The sequence below is a fragment of the Siphateles boraxobius genome, unplaced genomic scaffold (genome assembly GCF_051911475.1).
Source record: "Siphateles boraxobius isolate OS27281-9 unplaced genomic scaffold, OSU_SipBor_1 31, whole genome shotgun sequence".
Taxonomy (NCBI): domain Eukaryota; kingdom Metazoa; phylum Chordata; class Actinopteri; order Cypriniformes; family Leuciscidae; genus Siphateles; species Siphateles boraxobius.
This window is the reverse complement of record NW_027508931.1, coordinates 17869788-17890377: the sequence shown is the minus strand read 5'-3', so window position 1 is coordinate 17890377 and position 20590 is coordinate 17869788. Positions and strand designations below refer to the sequence as shown.

The window sequence follows — 20590 nt, the reverse complement described above, 5'->3', positions numbered from 1 at the left end:
AGTTGCATAAACATAGCCATTATGTTAAGACTGTGTCTTAAGAACTAGTATGACCAACTATCAGTTAGTTAGGGGTAATCAGTCTTACTGTTCGGTATCAAATTCGACCAATCTATGTTTTTATGTTACTGACTTTAAAAAGTTATTAAAAGTTGTAACGAGTCAGCTCAGAGGGGAAATATTAATAATCAATAATAACTGGTTATGATTAATTATGACTACTTGATTTAGCTAACTTAATATTGCAATCAATGAATCAGTTCGTCCAACGAGCTCTTTTGATTATTCATTTATTCTAAGAAAAGGTTATCTTCCATTGCCATGGAAGAATAATTATTTCTTAGCATGTACAGCGCTTTGAGCATGTAACAAAATCATAAATCATTCATCAAAATCATAAGAGACTTTGTTTTTGCAAGCAGTGAAGTCGAACCAAATACATATTGTGCACAAGTTTTAATAACTAAATCACGAACATAACTAAACTAAACAAACATAAATACATGTATACATAATAGGTGAGTGACTATACTTGCATTGCATGGCTTTGCAGTGGACACAATTCTTGAAGTCGTTGAAAATTGACGTTCGTTGACAGTTCCGACCGTGAGTCTCAAATGTTGAAGTTGCAATTGTTTTCTTATCCGTTGGATGAAGAAGATGATGAACTTGCATGGGTAGTTCGACTCTGTTCTGGTTGGAGATTTTCTCTCTCTCCATGAGCACATGGCTGGTTGAGTCAAGGCCTGGCAGGCTGTGGTCATGGCCTGCAGGGGCCATGAGCCGTTTGGGGGAGGGGGTCTCAGACACCCACCCGAAGTAAGCAGCCCAGAGTTCCAGCAAATCAAGAGTTGATCGTTGCCCGTTCAGCGACGGTAAGGTTGCAGTTTTCTGGATTGAAGAAAAGGCAGTCTGACTGTCTCTGGGAGCGTGAAAGCATGGGTGACGGTGCTCACGGCCTGCTGGGCCCTTGGGCCCCAGTGAAGGGGGGTTCCCCAGTATCAGCAGAAGCAGTGTTGCGGCCGGATGGGAAAAACTAAGAGGGCGAGGTCACTGTGGACTGTCTCTAATAAAGCCTGAGGAAAAAGTACCACCTCCAAGTTTGCTTTACCAATAAGAAGGGTGGACTTTCTGGCGGGAGTTTCCTCTGTGGGCAAGATTTATGAGTCTTTGTCCTAAGTGTGATTAGACCTCTGCCTTACCCTTTTCCTGTTCATTAATGTTCAGATTGATATAACAAATCCACACTGTATTCTAAGAGAAGGTGATGTACATCAAAGTGAGAGTCATTAAATGAAGATTAATTAGGTAGGAGACCTGATACAGGTGAGGTTACATTGACAGTTGGATGGTTGTATAATAAAATACACACCATAGTATATACATAATAGTACACAAGACAGTAAATCATTCACAAAGTTTCTGGAACGCGGGTTCATTTATAGATCAGTTAGTCTATGATTACTGCAGCAAAGTCTGTATTAAAGGTTTATTTCTGTCTTCCATTGTCTCTCTCTTGCGCATGTGGCCACATTCCTTGACAGCAATAAAAGCACCTTATCTGATCGTATCCATGGTAACCCAAAGGCCCCTCTTGCACCCACTGGGGGGGATGGGGCCACATGTCCCAGAGGGAGTTTTAAAGATTATCTGTTAACTATAACAAATAATTGTGTCTGATTGGTCTCAGTTGCTACACAGTCTTAAAGGAAAAAATGGATGGCTAACTTGTAAGACTAGTCTAAGCAGTTGGCAACTGGAGTGGAACTCCTCAAAGTGAAAGCACAAACATCATTTAAATCACCATATCACATTTAGTTTTAGTAGTATTATTACCGTATTGTTCCGAATATAAGAAGACACTGATTATAAGACGAACCCCACCTTTTCAAAATGTACCTTTTGGAAAAAGGCTTTTTGGGGACCAGATCTTGTCCTTTATAAAGAAAATGATTTGATTTGAAAATGATTTTCAAATTGAATATTTTTCATATTTTAATTTTTATATTGAAAGTATGGTAAATACTGGTGAAATATACTATAGCTATATCACTATATCACTTTTAAAAATAAATACTTTATGGCACACCATAAAAATAACCTGTAGTTCTCATTTCCAGTAGATTTCACAATGACTGATTTCTCACCTTTTTTATGTACAGTGACATATGTTGGCATGTCAAAAACAAAGGTGTTTGATCCGAATTACTTATCTGATCCAGGTGATATTAATGTTTTTTCCTTAGGCTAATCACATAGCACTGAAAAGAATCAGCAAACTTAGCCGAAATAAGAAATGAGGGGCCTCGCTGGTGGGTATGTTCAGCCTGTGCCTTCAGTTGGATGAGAGGTTTGGTTATGGGCAACCCCTTATTTCTTTATTTGGTTATGTACTGACACACTTGCCTGTCAATTTCTTCTAAGCGACTGTTTTTAGGACTGCTGTAAGACTGTCTTTTTGGGTTCGCCATCTTCTAACATTACACTCTGACACACCATATTTCTTAACTGCTTAATGAGAGTTGTTTGATGACTCCACTGTTGTTTATCAGTCCTGGGGGACACACTCATTTTACACGTATTTGGCACTGCCTATTATTGCGAGTGTATTATTGACATAAATATCTAGACCCTGAATATGACAACCCCATTTTTTCAGATGTATTTTCAAAAATAAAAGAAAAACCATCTTGCATTCGGAACAATAGGGTATTCAAAGTGTTTTAGATGGTTTATATTTTTTATCATTTTAGTGCATTTATAATGGGAGAGGCGGAGCAGGGAGTCTGTGTGCCCTTGGCAGTGATTCCTGTGAATGCCTTCATTGAAAGCATGAGAGAACTGCGTGAGAAAAAAATGAAAGTTTGCGGAGTTTCAGTGGCAGTACTATATTAAATCAGTATATATATAAAGTTGAATATAATGTATAATAATGCAATGGGGGAATATTGGTTGGTCCTGATAATGCCAAATGTCTGATTTTACCATTAAAAAAGGGCATTATTAATTAGTGACAGAGAGTGCAAGCATGTGTTTAACATGATTCTGGATTTTCAGCTTCAGAGTCATAAATATTTTTGGGGACCAGGACCAAGTTCAAGTCTGTTTCAAGTCCACAACCATACCAAGTTCATACCAAATTTAGTATTTTAATCAACAGTTCATTTTTTGTTAACTTTTTACTATGTGCAATTGTGCATTAGAAGTAATAATATTTTTTAAGAATATATATATATTTTTTTGGCTTAAAATATTCTGATAGTATGGAATCGTGACATATTGTCATGTTTATATGCGAACTATAAAATTTTATCCCAGTTCTTGATAATATGATAAAATCTATCTGTCTTTCTATCTATGTCTTTCCGTCTGTCTAGTTTTATGTATTGCTATTTTATGTTTTATATTTTTTAAATGTATTTTTTTTTATGTATTGCTACTTTTATTTATTTTTTTATTATTCATTCAATTATGTCACACCACTCAATGGTAATTATAATTGGCTTCATTTAAGAACAATAGACATTAATTTCTCTGGGTTGTGTGTGTTTTTATCTGTACACAGTTTTCCCAGTGGATCAGCCTGTGCAGCGAGACGGCGGTACCAGCAGCAGTGAGGATGAGGAGGATGAGATGAAGGCCAGCCCTGTGGTGAGGAGACGCAGAGTGAGGAGGAGCACCACCGGCTCAGAGCCTGGAGATCCGCAGGAGCCCCACAGGAGACAGGAGGAGGTACTGATCACAACAACAACAACTCGTTACTCCAAAATGCTGTATAATACTTTATACTATAAATTATACTAGTTTTACTTTTTATATTTTTATATACAACAAATACTTTTTAGTTAGCTGGAAATTATACATATTTATCATTTTTGAAATATGGTCAGAAACATTTCTTTGTGAGCTGAATCCATAAACTACATGACGGATATAAATTTATAAACATGCTTTTGCTGGAAAACGATAAAGCAAAACGTCTCTGGTAACAAGTAACCTTGGTTTCCTGAGAAGGGGAACGAGACACTGCATCCTAGGACGCTAATGGGGAACGCCTCAGCATGACCGGTGTCTGAAGCACGTGTCTAAACGCAACAATTGTATTGTCCGGCGACTATGGTTGGATACCAAAACGCCCTCTATGACCGTGTAGCAACTGAGACCAATCAGACACAATTATTTGTTATGGTTAACAGATTATCTTTAAAACTCACTCTGGGACCTGTGGCCCCATCCCCCCCAGTGGGTGCAAGAGGGGCCTTTGGGTTACCATGGATACGATCAGATAAGGTGTTTTTATTGCTGCCAAGGAATGTGGCCACATGCGCAAGAGAGAGAAAATGGAAGACAGAAACAATCTTTAATACAGACTTGGCTGCAGTAATCATAGACTAACTGATCTATAAATGAACCTGCGTTCCAGAAACTGTGTGAATGATTTACCGTCTTTTGTACTATTATGTATATACTATGGTGTGTATTTTATTATACAACCATCCAACTGTCAATGTAACCTCACCTGTATCAGGTCTCCTACCTAATTAATCTTCATTTAATGACTCTCACTTTGATGTACATCACCTTCTCTTAGAATACAGTGTGGATTTGTTATATCTATCTGAACATTAATGAACAGGAAAAGGGTAAGGCAGAGGTCTAACCACACTTAGGACAAAGACTCATAAATCTTGCCCACAGAGGAAACTCCCGCCAGAAAGTCCACCCTTCTCATTGGTAAAGCAAACTTGGAGGTGGTACTTTTTCCTCAGGCTTTATTAGAGACAGTCCACAGTGACCTCGCCCTCTTAGTTTTTCTCATCTGGCCGCAACACTGCTTCTGCTGATACTGGGGAACCCCCCTTCACTGAAACTGCAACCTTACCGTCGCTGAACGGGCAACGATCAACTCTTGTTTTGCTGAACCTCCGGGCTGCTTAGTTCGGGTGGGTGTCTGAGACCCCCTCCCCCAAACGGCTCATGGCCCCTGCAGGCCATGACCACAGCCTGCCAGGCCTTGACTCAACCAGCCATGTGCTCATGGAGAGAGAGAAAATCTCCAACCAGAACAGAGTCGAACTACCCATGCAAGTTCATCATCTTCTTCATCCAACGGATAAGAAAATGATTGCAACTTCAAGATTTGACACTCACGGAACCGTTAACGCCGTCAATTTTCAACGACTTCAAGAATTGTGTCCACTGCAAAGCCATGCAATGCAAGTATCAATTTAAGAAGGTGTTTTGAAAATGATAATATTGATGGTTCTTTTCATAGTTACATGGATCTTCTCCATAGTTCCATTTCCGGTTTCCAATTTCCTCCTATCACTCACCTATTTATGTATACATGTTTTTATGTTTGTTTAGTTTAGTTATGTTCGTGATTTAGTTGATAAAACTTGTGCACAATATGTCTTTGGTTCGACTTCACTGCTTGCAAAAACAAAGTCTCTTATATGATTTATGATCTTGTTACATGCTCAAAGCGCTGTACATGCTAAGAAATAATTATTCTTCCATGGCCATGATGGAAGTTAACCTTTTCTTAGAATAAATGAATAATCAAAAGAGTTCGTTGGACGAACTGATTCATTGATTGTAATAATAAGTTAGCTACATCAAGTTAATACAATTAACTGACCCAAATATTCATAATTAATCATAAACAGTTATTATTGATTATTAATATTTCCCCTCTGAGCTGACTCGTAACAACCGGAATGTATCAGACCAAATCAGAACACAGATTTCAGTGCCACTTGTCCCTTTGATGCATATGATCACACCTGTGTGATTAGAACGTTCATTGCATCACCTGATCAACTGCTACATTCAAATGTGCTTTCTTTGAGTCGTTATATTTCTCACAGATTTCTGCTCGTTCTAAATAAGATACAGATAATGTAGCACAGTAAAGATTACATTTATATGAATGCATTGTGGCCACGTTTCTCAGTAGTGAAGCTGTTGGTTTTAGTTAGAACTTTTCAGTTTCTAAGCTATTGTGATGATAAATCACAGAACAGTGTTGACAGTACATTTCTGCGCTTCTGAATGATTCTATGTGGGTGCGATCTGCGCGTGATGAGAGAGCTCCTGTCTGTATGTGTGTGCCTTACAATGCAGCAGCGCCGAAGGGAAATTAACTTACATACACAATAAGCTATTTAAAATGTGCATTCATCTGATAAATTTTGAGCAACTAGTTGACGTCAAGCTTAAAGTCCCCCTGTGGTGAAAATCTAATTTTTAATGTTGTTTATATGTCTTTGTGGTGTTTTTGATATGCTTTAAGACAAACCATGTGCAAATTCATGTCAACACCATTGCTGAGTATTTTCTCTTTAAAACTGCAGTGAGTAAAAAAACGCTGTTTGAAATCGCTGGTTTTTCTGAAGTCAAAAACTATACCTTATAACCAATCACGCCAATGTGGCAGCAGGCTTTAGCATATCATTAACAGCGAACTAGCAGGGGAGTTACAAGAGAAGCCAGGTTATACCGGTATAGATTTCTGTTGATATGAAAAATCGGGTAGATTGAGCAAAATAGCATCTTTATGATGTATATTACAATGTTATGATTAAATATGTCTTTGTCCACTGACGTTCTGAGTTGGTCAAAGTGTTTCTGATGATTGTTAGAAGTCAGCTGCCTGACTCTGAGATGGTGAACGGGAACATGGTCTCTGTAACATTAGCAACACATTATTAGCTGTTTGATAATATAGTTAAGAAAAGGCTAATAGCATTAATTAGCATTATGTGTCTGACGTTGTAAAGAGTAATGCCATTGTGCAGCGTTTACCTCAGTAAGTTGGCCAAGTGAATCTCTGAGCTGGCAAGTGAGTGGAGGCGGGGCTAATTAGCATATTCATGGTTCCAGTATACTAAATAAAGCAAGGGTGTAGAGTTACATTTAAGCTATTTTAGGCATGAAGAAATTTTTTTCACAGAAAAAAAAATGCTAACATCTTATAATAACAAAGGCATAGATTGATGACGCAGTGAATAAGCGGAATCATGAAACTTGTTGTCTTGTCGATGGATCTAATAAAGTTTATGGGAAATAATGTTTATGGATGAATGAATACATTCATGTTTTTTAACATGACTGTGGTATGAAGCAGGGCGCGATTGCTAATGAGAGATAGACATCAGCGTCACACGCGAGTCCCCCGGATATAAAGGAATGAGGACATTTTATTCTACCCAACTATCCCCAAGTGCTGAATTAAAGGGGCATTCGGCAACTCTAGCTATTTCTTGTCTGATTTTCACTTTTGTTGTTGCATGTTTCTCAACGAGCTCCCCCTACAGCTGTGGGGCGTATATTTCACAACACTGTCGTAAAAAAAACTCACTTGCGCCTCCCCCTTTCTACCGCTGCTCATGTGCATTTGTTATTATCGGAGCCGGCCAACTTTATCATGTGGAGCTATGTCTACCAAAGTGGGTAATACATCATACACATTGAGGGCGGCGTGTGTGTTTATGTCGAATTTCCGTAAAGCAGTTTGTGTTTCTCGCTCGTTCTCGCTTCTCACGAGACTTCCTATTTCCAACTTACCGGGACGTTAATCCTTATGTTGCAAGGTTGGTTTTCCGCCTAGGAACGCTGGGGGGAGCGGGGAAAGTCACCATTCTCACCAGAATAGGTTATTAAACCATCCAAATGATTTCTAAACGGTTTTATTAAGTTGAAATAGTTGCCGAATGCCCCTTTAATACTCAAACTGGTCAGTTTATGTAACAAATTAAAATTGTGAGGTAACGCAGCACTGTTTCACTTGGACTACACTATCACACTAAACTGCATTTGAGTGTGTTGAAAGTTATAATGTTATTCTATGTGTTAGTTTGTCTGTATGAGACTAGCAGTAAGCTAGGTCAACATTTGAATAACATACTGATCATATTCTAACATTTCATCATGTTGAACTATACAACATTGATTCGTTTTATGTACATTTGCTCAACTGTCTAATAAAGTGCATGCAAGAGCGGCGTCTCTGTCAAGTTGTGAAGCTGTCAAGTCGAAGTTTGTTGCGGACGTGGAGCTCCTGACATCTCGAAAACGTCACGCCGATATTGATCCTCGTTTTATTTCTCCTTTTGTCCCAAAGTCTGCTTGCCATGGTCCATAATGTTTGAACGAAACAACAACAGCGTGAGTGTGCCGCTAAACGTTGCGCAGTTGTCCACGTCTGTCGCCATGGTTACTATGGCAGTACAAGCTGAAACCAGGGTTAGCACGTATATTACGTCATTGACAGGCGACAAGTGACAGGGGCACTATTTAAAATTGTGAATTTCTCTGAATTTTTTTTGCAAAATAATTGCTAAAATTTGAAGCTGTTGCATATTATACCAATAATACCGACTACTTTGGTGTTATTAGTAATGTAACTTAAGGTAATTGTGTCTGTTAAATTATTACAGTATAGTTGGGTTAGGTGGCTTAGGTTGTAGTGGGAATTTATATAAATTTGTTGTTTTGTTTTTATTTAGATTTATACAGGTGAAACTCGAAAAAATTGAATATCGTGCAACAGTTCATGTATTTCAGTAATTCAAATTAAAAGGTGAAACTAATATATTTAGTATATATAACTATATAAATATGCATGATTATACTTTTCAGAGGGCCGACATTTCTGTATTTAAAATCCTTTTTTTTAAATGATTACATGTAATATTCTAATTTTCTGAGATTTTGAATTTGGGGTTTTCATAAACTGTAAGACATAATCATCAAAATTATAACTTTTGCACGGTATTCAAATTTTTCGAGTTTCATCCATTGTATCGATTTGGCACCAGTATCATAAAAACCCCAAACGATACCCAACCTAAGACACGTCCTTCAAACACCGGTCACGCTTACGCGTTCCCCATTAGCGTTCTAGGATGCATTTTGAGCTCCCATTCGAAAGAGAACACTACTGATGTGTTTGAAACCAACCTATTCTAACTATGGGTGTAACGGTTCAAATTACTCACGGTTCGGTTTATATCACGATTTTAGTGTCACAGTTGTGGTATGGTTTGGTATGTGCTATGTTTAGGGTAAAAAAGGACCAATTCAAAGAGAAAATTCTTATTTATTGGTAACACCTAACACCTAACACTTTGGTCACAACAGGCATCCTTAAAAAATAAAAACACAGGCAGTTTTTCACCCCTTCAAAAAAAATCCAATTTTAACTTTAGAGTACTTGCATTATTATGCTAAATGTATCAACATACAGTGCATTTCAAAATCAACATAAAATATTTGGAAGCTCAGAACACTGGGTCACTCTTTTATATTCTATGCCACTATCTTCAAGTTTTTGTGCAAGAAGATCAGGGTTTTTTTTTACATTTTCTGTTGCAAATCAAGATCTGCTTGCAGTTACGATGTCTCCCGCAGTGGAGAACACTCTCTCACTTATCACTGATGTTACACCGAGACACACAGGTATTGTTTTGCAAGTTTAGCAACATGATGATACTTGTTCTCATGCAAGTGGATCTGCATCTGTTTCGATGTAATCTTATGCCTTGTATATAGGGCTGCCCCTAATTGTCAACTAAATGTACACACGGTACGATTTATAATAGTCCTTTACAATGGTTGCTTGTCAGACTGTACGAACATGATCCTCACTCTAAGCCAAGTCACACTGTAAGATCTCAGTTGCCAATACTGTCAGACTGTACGACAGTCAAGACGCATTAAAAACGAACACACATCAAAACTCATCTGGAGTTTTACATCATCAATCAATGACACATTCAGTGACAGTGAGCTGCATTACACGAGAGATTGAATGGGTGGCTACAAGGAAATCTCTAACGTTAATTTTGGTGATGGCTTGTCTTGAAAAACAAAGACAATTTGACGGTCATCGTAGGAGAAGTCACACTGCTGACTGTGACACTCTTCTGACACTGGAAGAATTTCGTCTGAGGTAAAACTTGATCGCAGCCGTCATTAATCGTCTGTCGGTGAACATGTCAAACTAACGTTTAAAGACTTCAGATTTTAGCCTAGGATCAGAGGAATCTTTTAGGATTTGCAAAATTTGTCACAGACGGACAAAATTGTGTACTAGGCTTGTTGCGATAGTTGGTGTTACCCCTGGTTACATCACTTGCCAATAGAATGCATTTTACACAAAATAAAAAAATGATTTGATTGTTATTCTTAACAACTTATACTCAAATGTTTGTCCCTAGTCCAGCTGCTTCTTTGATGGCATTCGCCATGTCCTGTGCATTATCGGTGGTGACTGAAATGGTGATGTTAGGGCTCCAACTTCCACTCTGTCACTTCACTCATCAGTGCATCAACCAAATGACTACTTGCGTGACGTACAGGGGGCATGTTTGTAACACAGAGCTATCCATTTTTCAATCCAAAATGTAATGTACTATCACTGTCAAGTAGCTTTCAGTTGCCCTGGAGGTCCAACTATCAGTTGTCAGAGCTACGTATTGTGCGTTTGCCAATTCTTTCTCTTTGCCCCATTTTTCATCATACAGTTAAGCAATAAACTTGCTGCTGACGTGGGCATGCAAAGGGATTTCGTAATGCAGCTCAAGCGTCTTAATCATATGCTGAAATCCCACATCGTCAATAACGGAGGGCTGCATGTCTTTGGAACAACCCCCCCCTATTATTTGCACTGAGTGCCTGTTTAAACACCAAAGGAAATGTGTGCTGTTTCTGTCTCACCTACGCTCGCTCGCTATCAACACCCGGGTGATGACAGTGGAAATGACTGGTTATATTAGATATATTGCATTGAGCATACAGTACTTGCCTTGAACAAAGTTTACAAACCGTGACTGTTTTGTCCACGTTTTTTTGACCATCGCTGCTGTAACGTATTGGACACCCAAGATGTTCCCAGATAGCAGATTTATATAGCAGGCGATGGCTCTATTAGCTTGTCTCTTCGTGAGGAACCGTGATATCAGCAGATTTACATACTAACAATTGATTGGACAGATACTCTCACATGAAACACACGCGGAGCATATCCATCGGAAACATACATTAGCTGAACTCTGTTTTATGTAACGTTGTGTTGTGGCAAAAATTCTGTTAAACATCATCACTGCGTAAGAGACACTCAGAGTCAAATTAATAAAAAGAAAAGTATTTATTCTTGCAAGAATAGGTTCAGTCTAGTACACAGAAGTTACGCTGTGCAAGAGAGTGACACACAACAGGAAGATATGAGACAGCCTTTGTACTGTTTTCAAGGTTCCTCCTCACCCGCTGTACCTTTCACCCACTCAGATAAGGTCCTTACTGCTGTTCAGTTTCTACTTAAAGACACAAACTGGTACTGAAATAAACTGGCCAAAACTGACCGTCCCTAAGGTCAGAGGTCCTGTCCCATATGTTCCTGAAACGTCACGCACAAGCACGTACACACATATTTTTATACATTGAATAGGTTCTTTCTCTTATGATACCTGTTTGCGATCAATGACTATTAAAATTTCTACAACAGTTGTTTTTTCACCAAACCATATGATGTGTTGACAGATTGAGACTAACTAAATTGCAAATGCGTGCCGAACCGTGGGAGAATTGTATGGTTGGATTTTTGTACCGAGAACCGTTACACCCATAATTCTAACTGATGAAACCTTGACTTCCTTTAATCGTTAGGGTCATAATTTATGTTAGCCAGATTTCTCAACAACAACAACAAAACATTGTGCATGCCATGTTCTGAAATTATGCATGTTTGATTCTACATCAGTTTGTTGAGGACATACAAGCCCATCTGGATGCCCGCGCTGCTCCGCAAGATCGAGGTCATGTCAGCGGCACTCTGAACAAATGCATCCTGTTAGCGTTGCTCATCGCCATTAGCATGGGGTTCGGGCACTTCTATGGTGAGCAGGGACCTGATGTCTGTCTTATTAACATGCTCTTCTTATTAAATGATTTAAAGTGGAACTTTTAGGATGAGTATCTTTACAAAAATTACTGCGTAAGTAAGCTTAATTTATATTGAACCTTTAACAAAGATACATATGCTGTGTATGTTAATAATTGTTCACATACGTGCATATGAAAGTTTGGCAGTACGGTGATTATATCAGATGGTAATACCTTGTAGAGATGAAACCGCTACCAGTTTATTGATAAACCATGATAAAATTCTCAACGGGTTGGTGGTACCATTTAATATTTTAATCATCTTTAAAACCTTATTTGATTTGAAGACTGTTGGTGGTAAATGCTGTCCAACATTAAGTAGAGTTAGCAGCAGTCTCGTACAGGTGCATCCTGCATCGTACAATGCAGGGATGGGCAAACTGAGTCCTGGTGGGCCACTGTCCTGCAGAGTTTAGTTCCAACCCTAGTCAAACACACCTGAGCCAGCTAATCAATCCGGTCCGTGTTTCTACCTTTGGAGGAAGCATAATGGCCAACTTGGATCACTTGCACCTTAATAACCAATCACATTACAGCCTTGACGTCATTGAATTTCGTTCAGAGTTGTGCAACAGTCAATCACTATTTGCGGATACCATAAAAAATGAATGAAGTGAATAGAAGTGCTGTAAACTAAATCCTACCTGTCGCGCAATTATCCATGACTTCTCTTATAAAACATAATTTTTTCGGTGTAAAGTCTAAAAACAGGTCAATCAAATATTTATGTTTTAAGAGAAAACATGTTGAAGATTAGTTGAGAGGCTGTGGAATCATTAAATAAGACCCAACCCCCCCCCCCCCAAAAAAAGTAGTGGCTTCTGCGTAGTGAAGCCTCTCCTCCATTGACATCCATAAAAAAAAAAAACAGCCTCTGGTCTCCTTCCCTGCGTATTGTAGCGTTACGCTATTTTTTTGCTAACCTTGTAGGCTTGCCTTAAATCAGCTTTGCTAGAAGCCTTCAGTCAGGTGAGTTTGATCAGGGTTGGAGCTAAACTCTGCAGGACAGTGGCCCTCCAGAGCCGAGTTTGCCCGATGCCTGTTTTGCAGCCTTTATAACTCAGTGCTGAGGGAAATTATATGAATTAATGTAAGAACAAATTTATGGCAATGTCTGTCTTCAGAAAAGTTTCGATGACATTTTCTATTCATCTCACCTCAGCAAAGACCAGACTGATTTTTTTTTATGCGATGTTGTAAATTTGAACCAGTTGATGAAAAATAAGCTAATGTGCATTCTAAAAATCGAAACAATTCGGATAATGAGGTATCTAGTACGGTGACCGGTAGGGGACATGTTCGGTTTACTTCGTTCGGTCATGAGCATGACATATTAACTCGTGGGAAAGTGATAATAAGTCATGGCCACAAGATCATTTTGTTGAGGTAACGACATCTTGGCCTATTTCTAATGGCCACAAGTTAAATGCGTAAACAATCCTGCGTGATCAACTGCTCTGGATAGGCCTATAATAATATTTATTTTTAATTAAGAATGACAAAATATGGGCTAAATTAAGAAATGGTTATATTAACCTATATTATAGCTTATCATATTGCATATGATGTTGCCTATAGACAGCATTCGAATAAAGTTTGTTTTTATTAATAAATGATAAAGGAATAGTGAAAAAGGCCCAGCAGAGGTTGTACTTCCTTTGCCAGCTGAGGAAATTCAACCTGCCACAGGAGCTGCTGAAACAGTTCTACTCCGTCGTCATTGAGTATCCTGTGATGGGGCCCTATCATACACCCGGCGCATGTGTTTTTTGCTACTTTCAGCTTGACGCAGTTATCATTTTCACGTCCTACGTGGCGAAGGACGTGAAAATGATAACTGCGTCAAGCTGAAAGTAGCAAAAAACACATGCGCCGGGTGTATGATAGGGCCCCATCACAGGATATTCAATGATGTTTGTTTAAATAGCAAATGCATTTGCGCCCATTTGTGCGCCCATGGGCGTGCTGGTCTGAAAACGAGGTGTGTTCAGGCGAATTGTTGGGCGTGTTGCTATTTTGAGGCAACTGAAATAGACTGCGCCATTGACCAACTGAAACCTGGTCTAAAGTCAATGGCGCAATATTATTTTTTTTGTTATTTAAAGAGCGTTTTAGTAACATGCGCCTATAGGTGGGTCCACAATGTGCGTATACTTTGACCCGTTGATCCGTTTCCTCGCTAGAGAAGCGTTCGGTTTTTCCGCTTGCAAATTCCGCCATGTAAATAGCAAATTCGCCATGGCGCAAGCACAACTGGCTTTTAAAGGGAATGTGAGATGAGACTCTGATTGGTTTATTGCACATTACTCCCAAAACACACCCATTACTCATTAAGAGAAATGGGACAACCCTTTTAGACCATGGGCCGGGCGCGCCAACCATTTTTCCCGTCATTAAATTAGCAAAAGTGGATTCAGACACGCCCTAAGTGTGCTTGCGCCGCGAGCTTTAGATCATGTTCCTAGATCGTTAAAATAGGGCCCTTTATGTATATACATTACATTAACAGGCACACAAAATAAATAAATAAAAATGTAAACTATAGCTTTCCGAAATCGTTAAAGTTGTTCAAAGCACGCATTATTACCAACTTTGTAATAGATGAAACACAAAAAAATATGTATTGATTTTCAGTAATTTTTGTAAATTATTCCAGTCTGTAGGGGCAGCAAAATTAAAATCAGAACAACCATAATAGCTTTTTCTTCTAGGAAAAATGCGAAGAATACTTTTAGGGTTTCTAGTGTGAAACATTACAATGTTGGTTTAGCTAAATATTTTAAAGATGAACTGGTTGGTAGTCCTAACAGTGTTCTATAAATCAACATATAGCAAGGAAGTTTGCATGAGATTTGTATTACAGATTATATTATACAAAACAGCATGTCCAGGTTGTAATTTTTTTTACTGAACCTGAACCCTGGTTGTGGGAAAAAGGTTGTGACCTGTTAAATGTTGCTGATATATGTACATTATAGACAGTATTAATATCAGAGTGTGTGTGTGTGTGTGTGTGTGTGTGTGTGTGTGTGTGTGTGTGTGTGTGTGTGTGTGTGTGTGTGTGTGTGTGTGTGTGTGTGTGTGTGTGTGTGTGTGTGTGTTCCAGGTACAATGCAGGTTCAGGAGAGGCAGAGGATTGTGGAAAAGAGCCGCGTGAAAGAGCTGGAAGTGCCGTCCAAGAGAGAACTGGCCATTGTAAGTAAGTCCTGTCTGTTACAGTCCACTCACTAAGCCTGAGAAAGAATGCAGATTTGAAAGCTGTTACTTAGATTCAAAGACTCGTTTTATCCTAGAGATCATGGAAGTTAAATAATGACAAATGTCTTTGAAAGAAAACATGTTGAATTGCAGTAATAAAAAAAAATGCATTGCTTTAACAGTGCTTGCAATTCAATGCATTGTGTTTTCAGGGCTTGCATTTTTGGGGGCTGAAATTCAACATGGTTTCATCAGCTTCATTTCCAAAATATTCAGTCTGTTTAAAAACAACACCCATAATATTCAACAGCCAATTTTCATTCCATTTTATTTCGCTTTACAAATTCACTTCGACAAATTTAGTGGTTCAAAATCAGCTGAATATTCCACTTTGCACATTTGGGAACTTCAGGAATAGCAGTACAGTACCGATGCTTAATCTCCATCTGCCATTAGTCACCTAACCAGCAGGTGGTGCAAGCGGGTGATGACGAGAACCAAAGCAACAGGTAGAGCCATTCATTCATTCACAAAAACTAATTTAGAAATGGAGCAAGCGTAAGTTATGATTATCAGGGCCAGGATATGCAGAAAAGCTCATTAAGACTCGAAAGCTGCATGTATGCTTAACTCAAAGTCTTCATGGTTACTCTTTTCCCTGTGTACATTTAAGCTGCAATCTACACCACAAGGGAGATATAATGTTATTCCCCCCGATGTGCAGAACAAACATTACATCTGTAAAAGACAGACATTGCTCTCCTTTACATTGTTTCCTTAACTTTATATCATGCTTGTGTGGCACTGTGCTGCAGTACTGGGGTTGCCCTCTTATGGTACACTCCAGGATTCCCCCTGTTGCAGGACATTTTAAAAACACTGGCTATACCAAGGGTATAATCACTACCAGTGATATAAAAAGACCAAACTCAGTCAGTGTACACCTTATTGATGAAGCATACTATATACAGGCAAGCAGTTTGTCGTTATTTTACTTCCATCAGAGAGTAAAAGTAGCCAAAACCCTTTAAAAGAAGAAAATAACATCACACATCGCCAGACTTAAGCTGACATTCATGGCTTCTGCATAGTAATGGGCCAAATGTATTTACTAGTTTGGATTAAATTTTCTGATTGATTACACATCTCTGTGTTTTCTGTTTTGTCCTATGTGTTTCATTGGTGAACATTGTTTCAGCTTTCATCATCCTGTAGCTTTTCTGCTGATAATTTCTTCTCAGATTCAGTGTCCTTTATCTTAATTTTGTACTCGTTTATTATTCCACTTCTACATTTATACCACTTTGGCTGTATTGTTGTTATTGTTCTTTAATATTTTCCCCTCAACTAAAGAGGTTTATATCTTGCATGTAAAATCCCAAAGACACACTCTTTAAATTCCCAGGCTCTGTTTTTAATGTATTTATTTTTTGCCCTAAATATTAAGGATCTTTTCTTAATCAGACCTGGATTTTTTTCAAGCAGTATATAAGATATTAACACTTTTAATCAGCAAGAATGAAAGTAAAGACATTTGTAAAGTTACAAAGATTTCTATTTTATTTCTAGTTCAAATAAATGTTGTTCTTTTTAACTTTATATTCATCAAATAATCCTGAAAAACAAAATATATCAGTTTCCACAAAAATATGAAGCAGCACAGCTGTTTTTAGCATATTAGAAAGATTTCTGAAGGATCATGTGACACTGAAGACTGCAGAAATGATGCTGAAAACTTTACATAACAGTAATAAATTACATTTGAAAATATATTACAATAGAAAACATGTTATTTTAAATGTCAAATGTTTTTACTGTATTTTTGATATAATAAATGCAGCCTTGGTGAGCATAAGAGACCTTAAAACATGTTAAATCTTACCAACCCCAAACTTTTGAACAGAAGAGTAGAATTTAATGGATGTCCATTCTCACGGCCCTGTTTCTATGCATTTAGGAAGTGGTTGAAATTCTAAGAGAAAATCTAGAAGAAAGGCAAGACATGGTGCTATCTCTCACAAGCATCATGAATAAGATAACTAAAGAAAACCAGCATCTCAGAGTCAAACAGGAAGAGCTACAGGTAACATGTCTCCATTAACGGTTACTTGGGAGGGGGGACTAAAAACCAAGTATAGCTGCAACAAACTTCACCAATTTTTACTGGTTGTTAGTATTATTTTAGTATGATTGAGATACTATAGTTATTGTTTTTTATGTCTATAGTTTTTATTAACTTTATTTCAGTTTTAGTTTTAGCTATTTTAGTACATTAATGTAAACTTAATTTTAAATGAGAAATGTTGCTTTGACAACTAGCTGAAAAAAAAATATTTTGTATATTTAATTTAAAGTAACAAAAATGTTACTTATGGTTTTAGTTAACTTGGTTGTATAGTGAACTTGCCACCTTAACAGTTTGGCTTCCTGTTTGAAAACACAGGCCCAAAGACAAGATTTATATGAGCAACTGACCCAAACCAAGAGTGAGATGGAGTCTCGGCAAAAAGACCTGACCATGGAAAACCAGGAGCTTAAAATCACTCTTGAGCGAGAAGAGGCATCTCTCTCGGCCCTGCAGGAGGAACTGAGGTACCTGCGGGGACAGATCCAAGAGCTGGAGGAGAGAGGAGCCGGGACCGACTCAATCCTGTCCGAGAACCAGCGACTGAAGGGCTACTTGCAGGAGGAGAAACAGAAATTACGCAACTTCATGAGCCAAAGGGAAGCACTGATGGCCGAGGCTCAGGTGTTGCGGAAAGATCTCGATAAAGAGCAGAAGGCAACGGACAAGCTGAAGGAGGAACTGGAGGAAATGAGTCAGAAAGAGGAGGATATTGAGAGCAAGACGGATCCCGAGACCGAAGAACTGCAGGCTCAACTTCAGGAGCTCGAAAACAAGTTGAAGTTTGAGCAGCAGCGCTCTGATCTTTGGGAGAGGCTGTACGTGGAGTCGAAGGAGGAGAGAGCCAAGGGTGACAGGGACGTAAAGACCAAGATTCCCAAGGATGGGATGCTAGGAAAGGTGAAAGAAACATTTGATGCTGTGAAGAATTCCACCAAAGAGTTTGTGCACCATCAAAAGGAGCAGATCAAGAAGGCCAAAGAGGCGGTTAAGGAAAATCTCCGGAAGTTTTCCGACTCCGTTAAATCCACGTTCAGGCATTTCAAAGACTCTGCCTCGAATGTGTTCAACCATGAAAAGAGGTTTCAAGCCAGGAAACCCGAGCATCAAACGTTTCAGCAAGAGCAAGGAAACAAACGTGCCGAAGATTGGCAGCCTCAGAAACCATTACACCGACATCCTCGCAAATCAACCATTGACTCTTTCTTTAACGCTGATTGCAACACACGCAAACCTGGTAATAGGATAGCCTACACCACTATGGGTCAGAAAATGCCACTCAAAGGCTGTTCGGGTGTTTTTGACTGTGCGTATCAGGAGTCGATGAGTCTGTTCAATAAGGCAATGGACCCCATTCGTGCGGATGAGTTTAACGAACTTCTGCGCAGTTATTTGCATAAAGAAGTCAGCCATTTCCACCACTGGAGAGAGCTGGAGAGCTTCATCAATAATTTCTTCCATAACGGCGTCTTCATCCACGACCAGATGCTGTTTACAGACTTTGTTAGTGGCGTTGAGGATTACCTTGAGGAAATGGACGAATATCACAGTCTCAGCGATGATGTGTTTGAGGATCTGGACGACTACATATACCGACACATATTTGGAGATACGTACTTAAAATACTTTAAGCCAAGGTAAGCCATTTTGTGCTGTTGAAATAATCTTCTTTGTTACTAAACTTTGGCGATATAGCTAGTTGAGTTATAAACATGAGCCTGCTTTACTTCCATAATTTGTATATTACTTTGCACATGACATTTTATCCATCAGGAATGGATTCTTCATTATGCTCTGTTTCTAATGTTTTTACAACGCATTAACTACGGTAACGTTTTAGTCAATATCAACACTTAAAAATGATCTAAATTGATAAGTACATGAAATGATGTTAAAGGAGAACTCAGGGCAATTTTTAAGTTAATCTTGATCGTTATACCTTTGTGAGTACTATCTATAGAAAAAAACCCGAACCGGATTGGTGATTGCAACACGGAGCTGTTCCCGCAAATGCCCAGAGCTCCCACTCAGCTAAAACGGCAGTTATGGGGGCACATACTGTACATAAAGAGTGTCTTTGTGCCTCTTAACAGACACAAAATTCAATTAAAATGTCTGTCCAACATGAACAGGGCCCTTACATGTGAACAAGATGCGTTTAGCAACTTAGCCATTGTTTAAATTCACCTAAATAGTGTTTTAGACGGCTAGCTGTAGTCTCGCGCTGAAGTCCCATGGGAACTCAGTTGTAGCCAAAGGTAAATAGCAGTGTGTAGGTGAAGAAGAAATGGTTCGCGTTTGTGTCGTACAAGGATGACTACACAGACACAACACGGCGCCAAAATGGAAGGATAAATAAAGTTTACATTACCTCCATAGTGGTTGCAACCGTCTTCGTCCACGGAATAGTTTTTTTCTTCAACTGGCCCTGCTGTGTTGTGTCTGTGTAGTCATCCTTGTCAAAGTGTTCGCTGCAAATGCGGTAATCTTTAGCGCGTAGTACTTGTATGGGAGTTTGCGCATTAAGTTGAAGTACAACTAGACACAACTGCAGAATCTCGAGGTCATGGAAAGGAAGACGATGAAAATAAGTTCTTTTATTTTCGCATTCTGTTGCCATAATTCGGAACGGCACAAACGCGAACCATTTCTTGGACCGGTTCATTGAAACAAACTGTCTGAAAGAACCGGTTCGCGGAAAAGAACCAGACTTCCCATATACTATTTACCTTTGGCTACAACTGAGTTCCCACGGGACTTCAGCGCGAGACTACAGCTAGCCATCTAAAACACTATTTAGGTGAATTTAAACAATGGCTAAGTTGCTAAACGCATCTTGTTCACATGTAAGGGCCCTGTTCACGTTGGACAGACATTTTAATTGCATTTTGTGTCTGTTAAGAGGCACAAAGACACCCTTTATGTACTGTATATGCCCCCATAACCACGGGTGCACATAACTGGTACGCAGGTACGCATGCCCGGCAAAAATTAGGAATGCGTAATGCGACTTGTATTACTCCGCGTTTTTGCGTACTTAACCGATCTTCTCATCTAACTTTACACACGACATGTTGCTTGTCAACTAAGTTATACTATCAGAGATGTCCAAAAAGCAACAGACGTTAAGCAGCTTTTTTGGCGTTTCGCCACCTACAAAGAAACTCCAACTGGAGCCAGAGCCGAAATAAATACTTTTTTCGGAAAAGTGGCTCAAAGATGTGCAGTGGCTTGAAGCTAACGATGAGTGCACTGAAATGTGGTGCAAGATTTGCCGCTCAAGTCCACATCTAGCAGACAAAACAGGTGCGTTTTATAAAG

The 20590-nt window shown here is 38.9% G+C and overlaps 1 protein-coding gene across 6 annotated transcripts in view; it reads left to right on the top strand.

The window, feature by feature from the left end:
* The window catches only part of ccpg1 (cell cycle progression 1), a 52673-nt gene that overhangs the window by 28319 nt on the left and 3764 nt on the right, over window positions 1-20590 (top strand). For all 6 annotated transcript variants that reach the window (XM_077193959.1, XM_077193960.1, XM_077193963.1 and 3 more), the window contains 5 exons: window positions 3566-3732; window positions 11765-11900; window positions 15053-15141; window positions 17102-17227; window positions 17588-18906. In XM_077193959.1, the coding sequence (XP_077050074.1) occupies window positions 3566-3732; window positions 11765-11900; window positions 15053-15141; window positions 17102-17227; window positions 17588-18906 (1837 nt within the window). The remainder of the gene's footprint in view (window positions 1-3565; window positions 3733-11764; window positions 11901-15052; window positions 15142-17101; window positions 17228-17587; window positions 18907-20590) is intronic.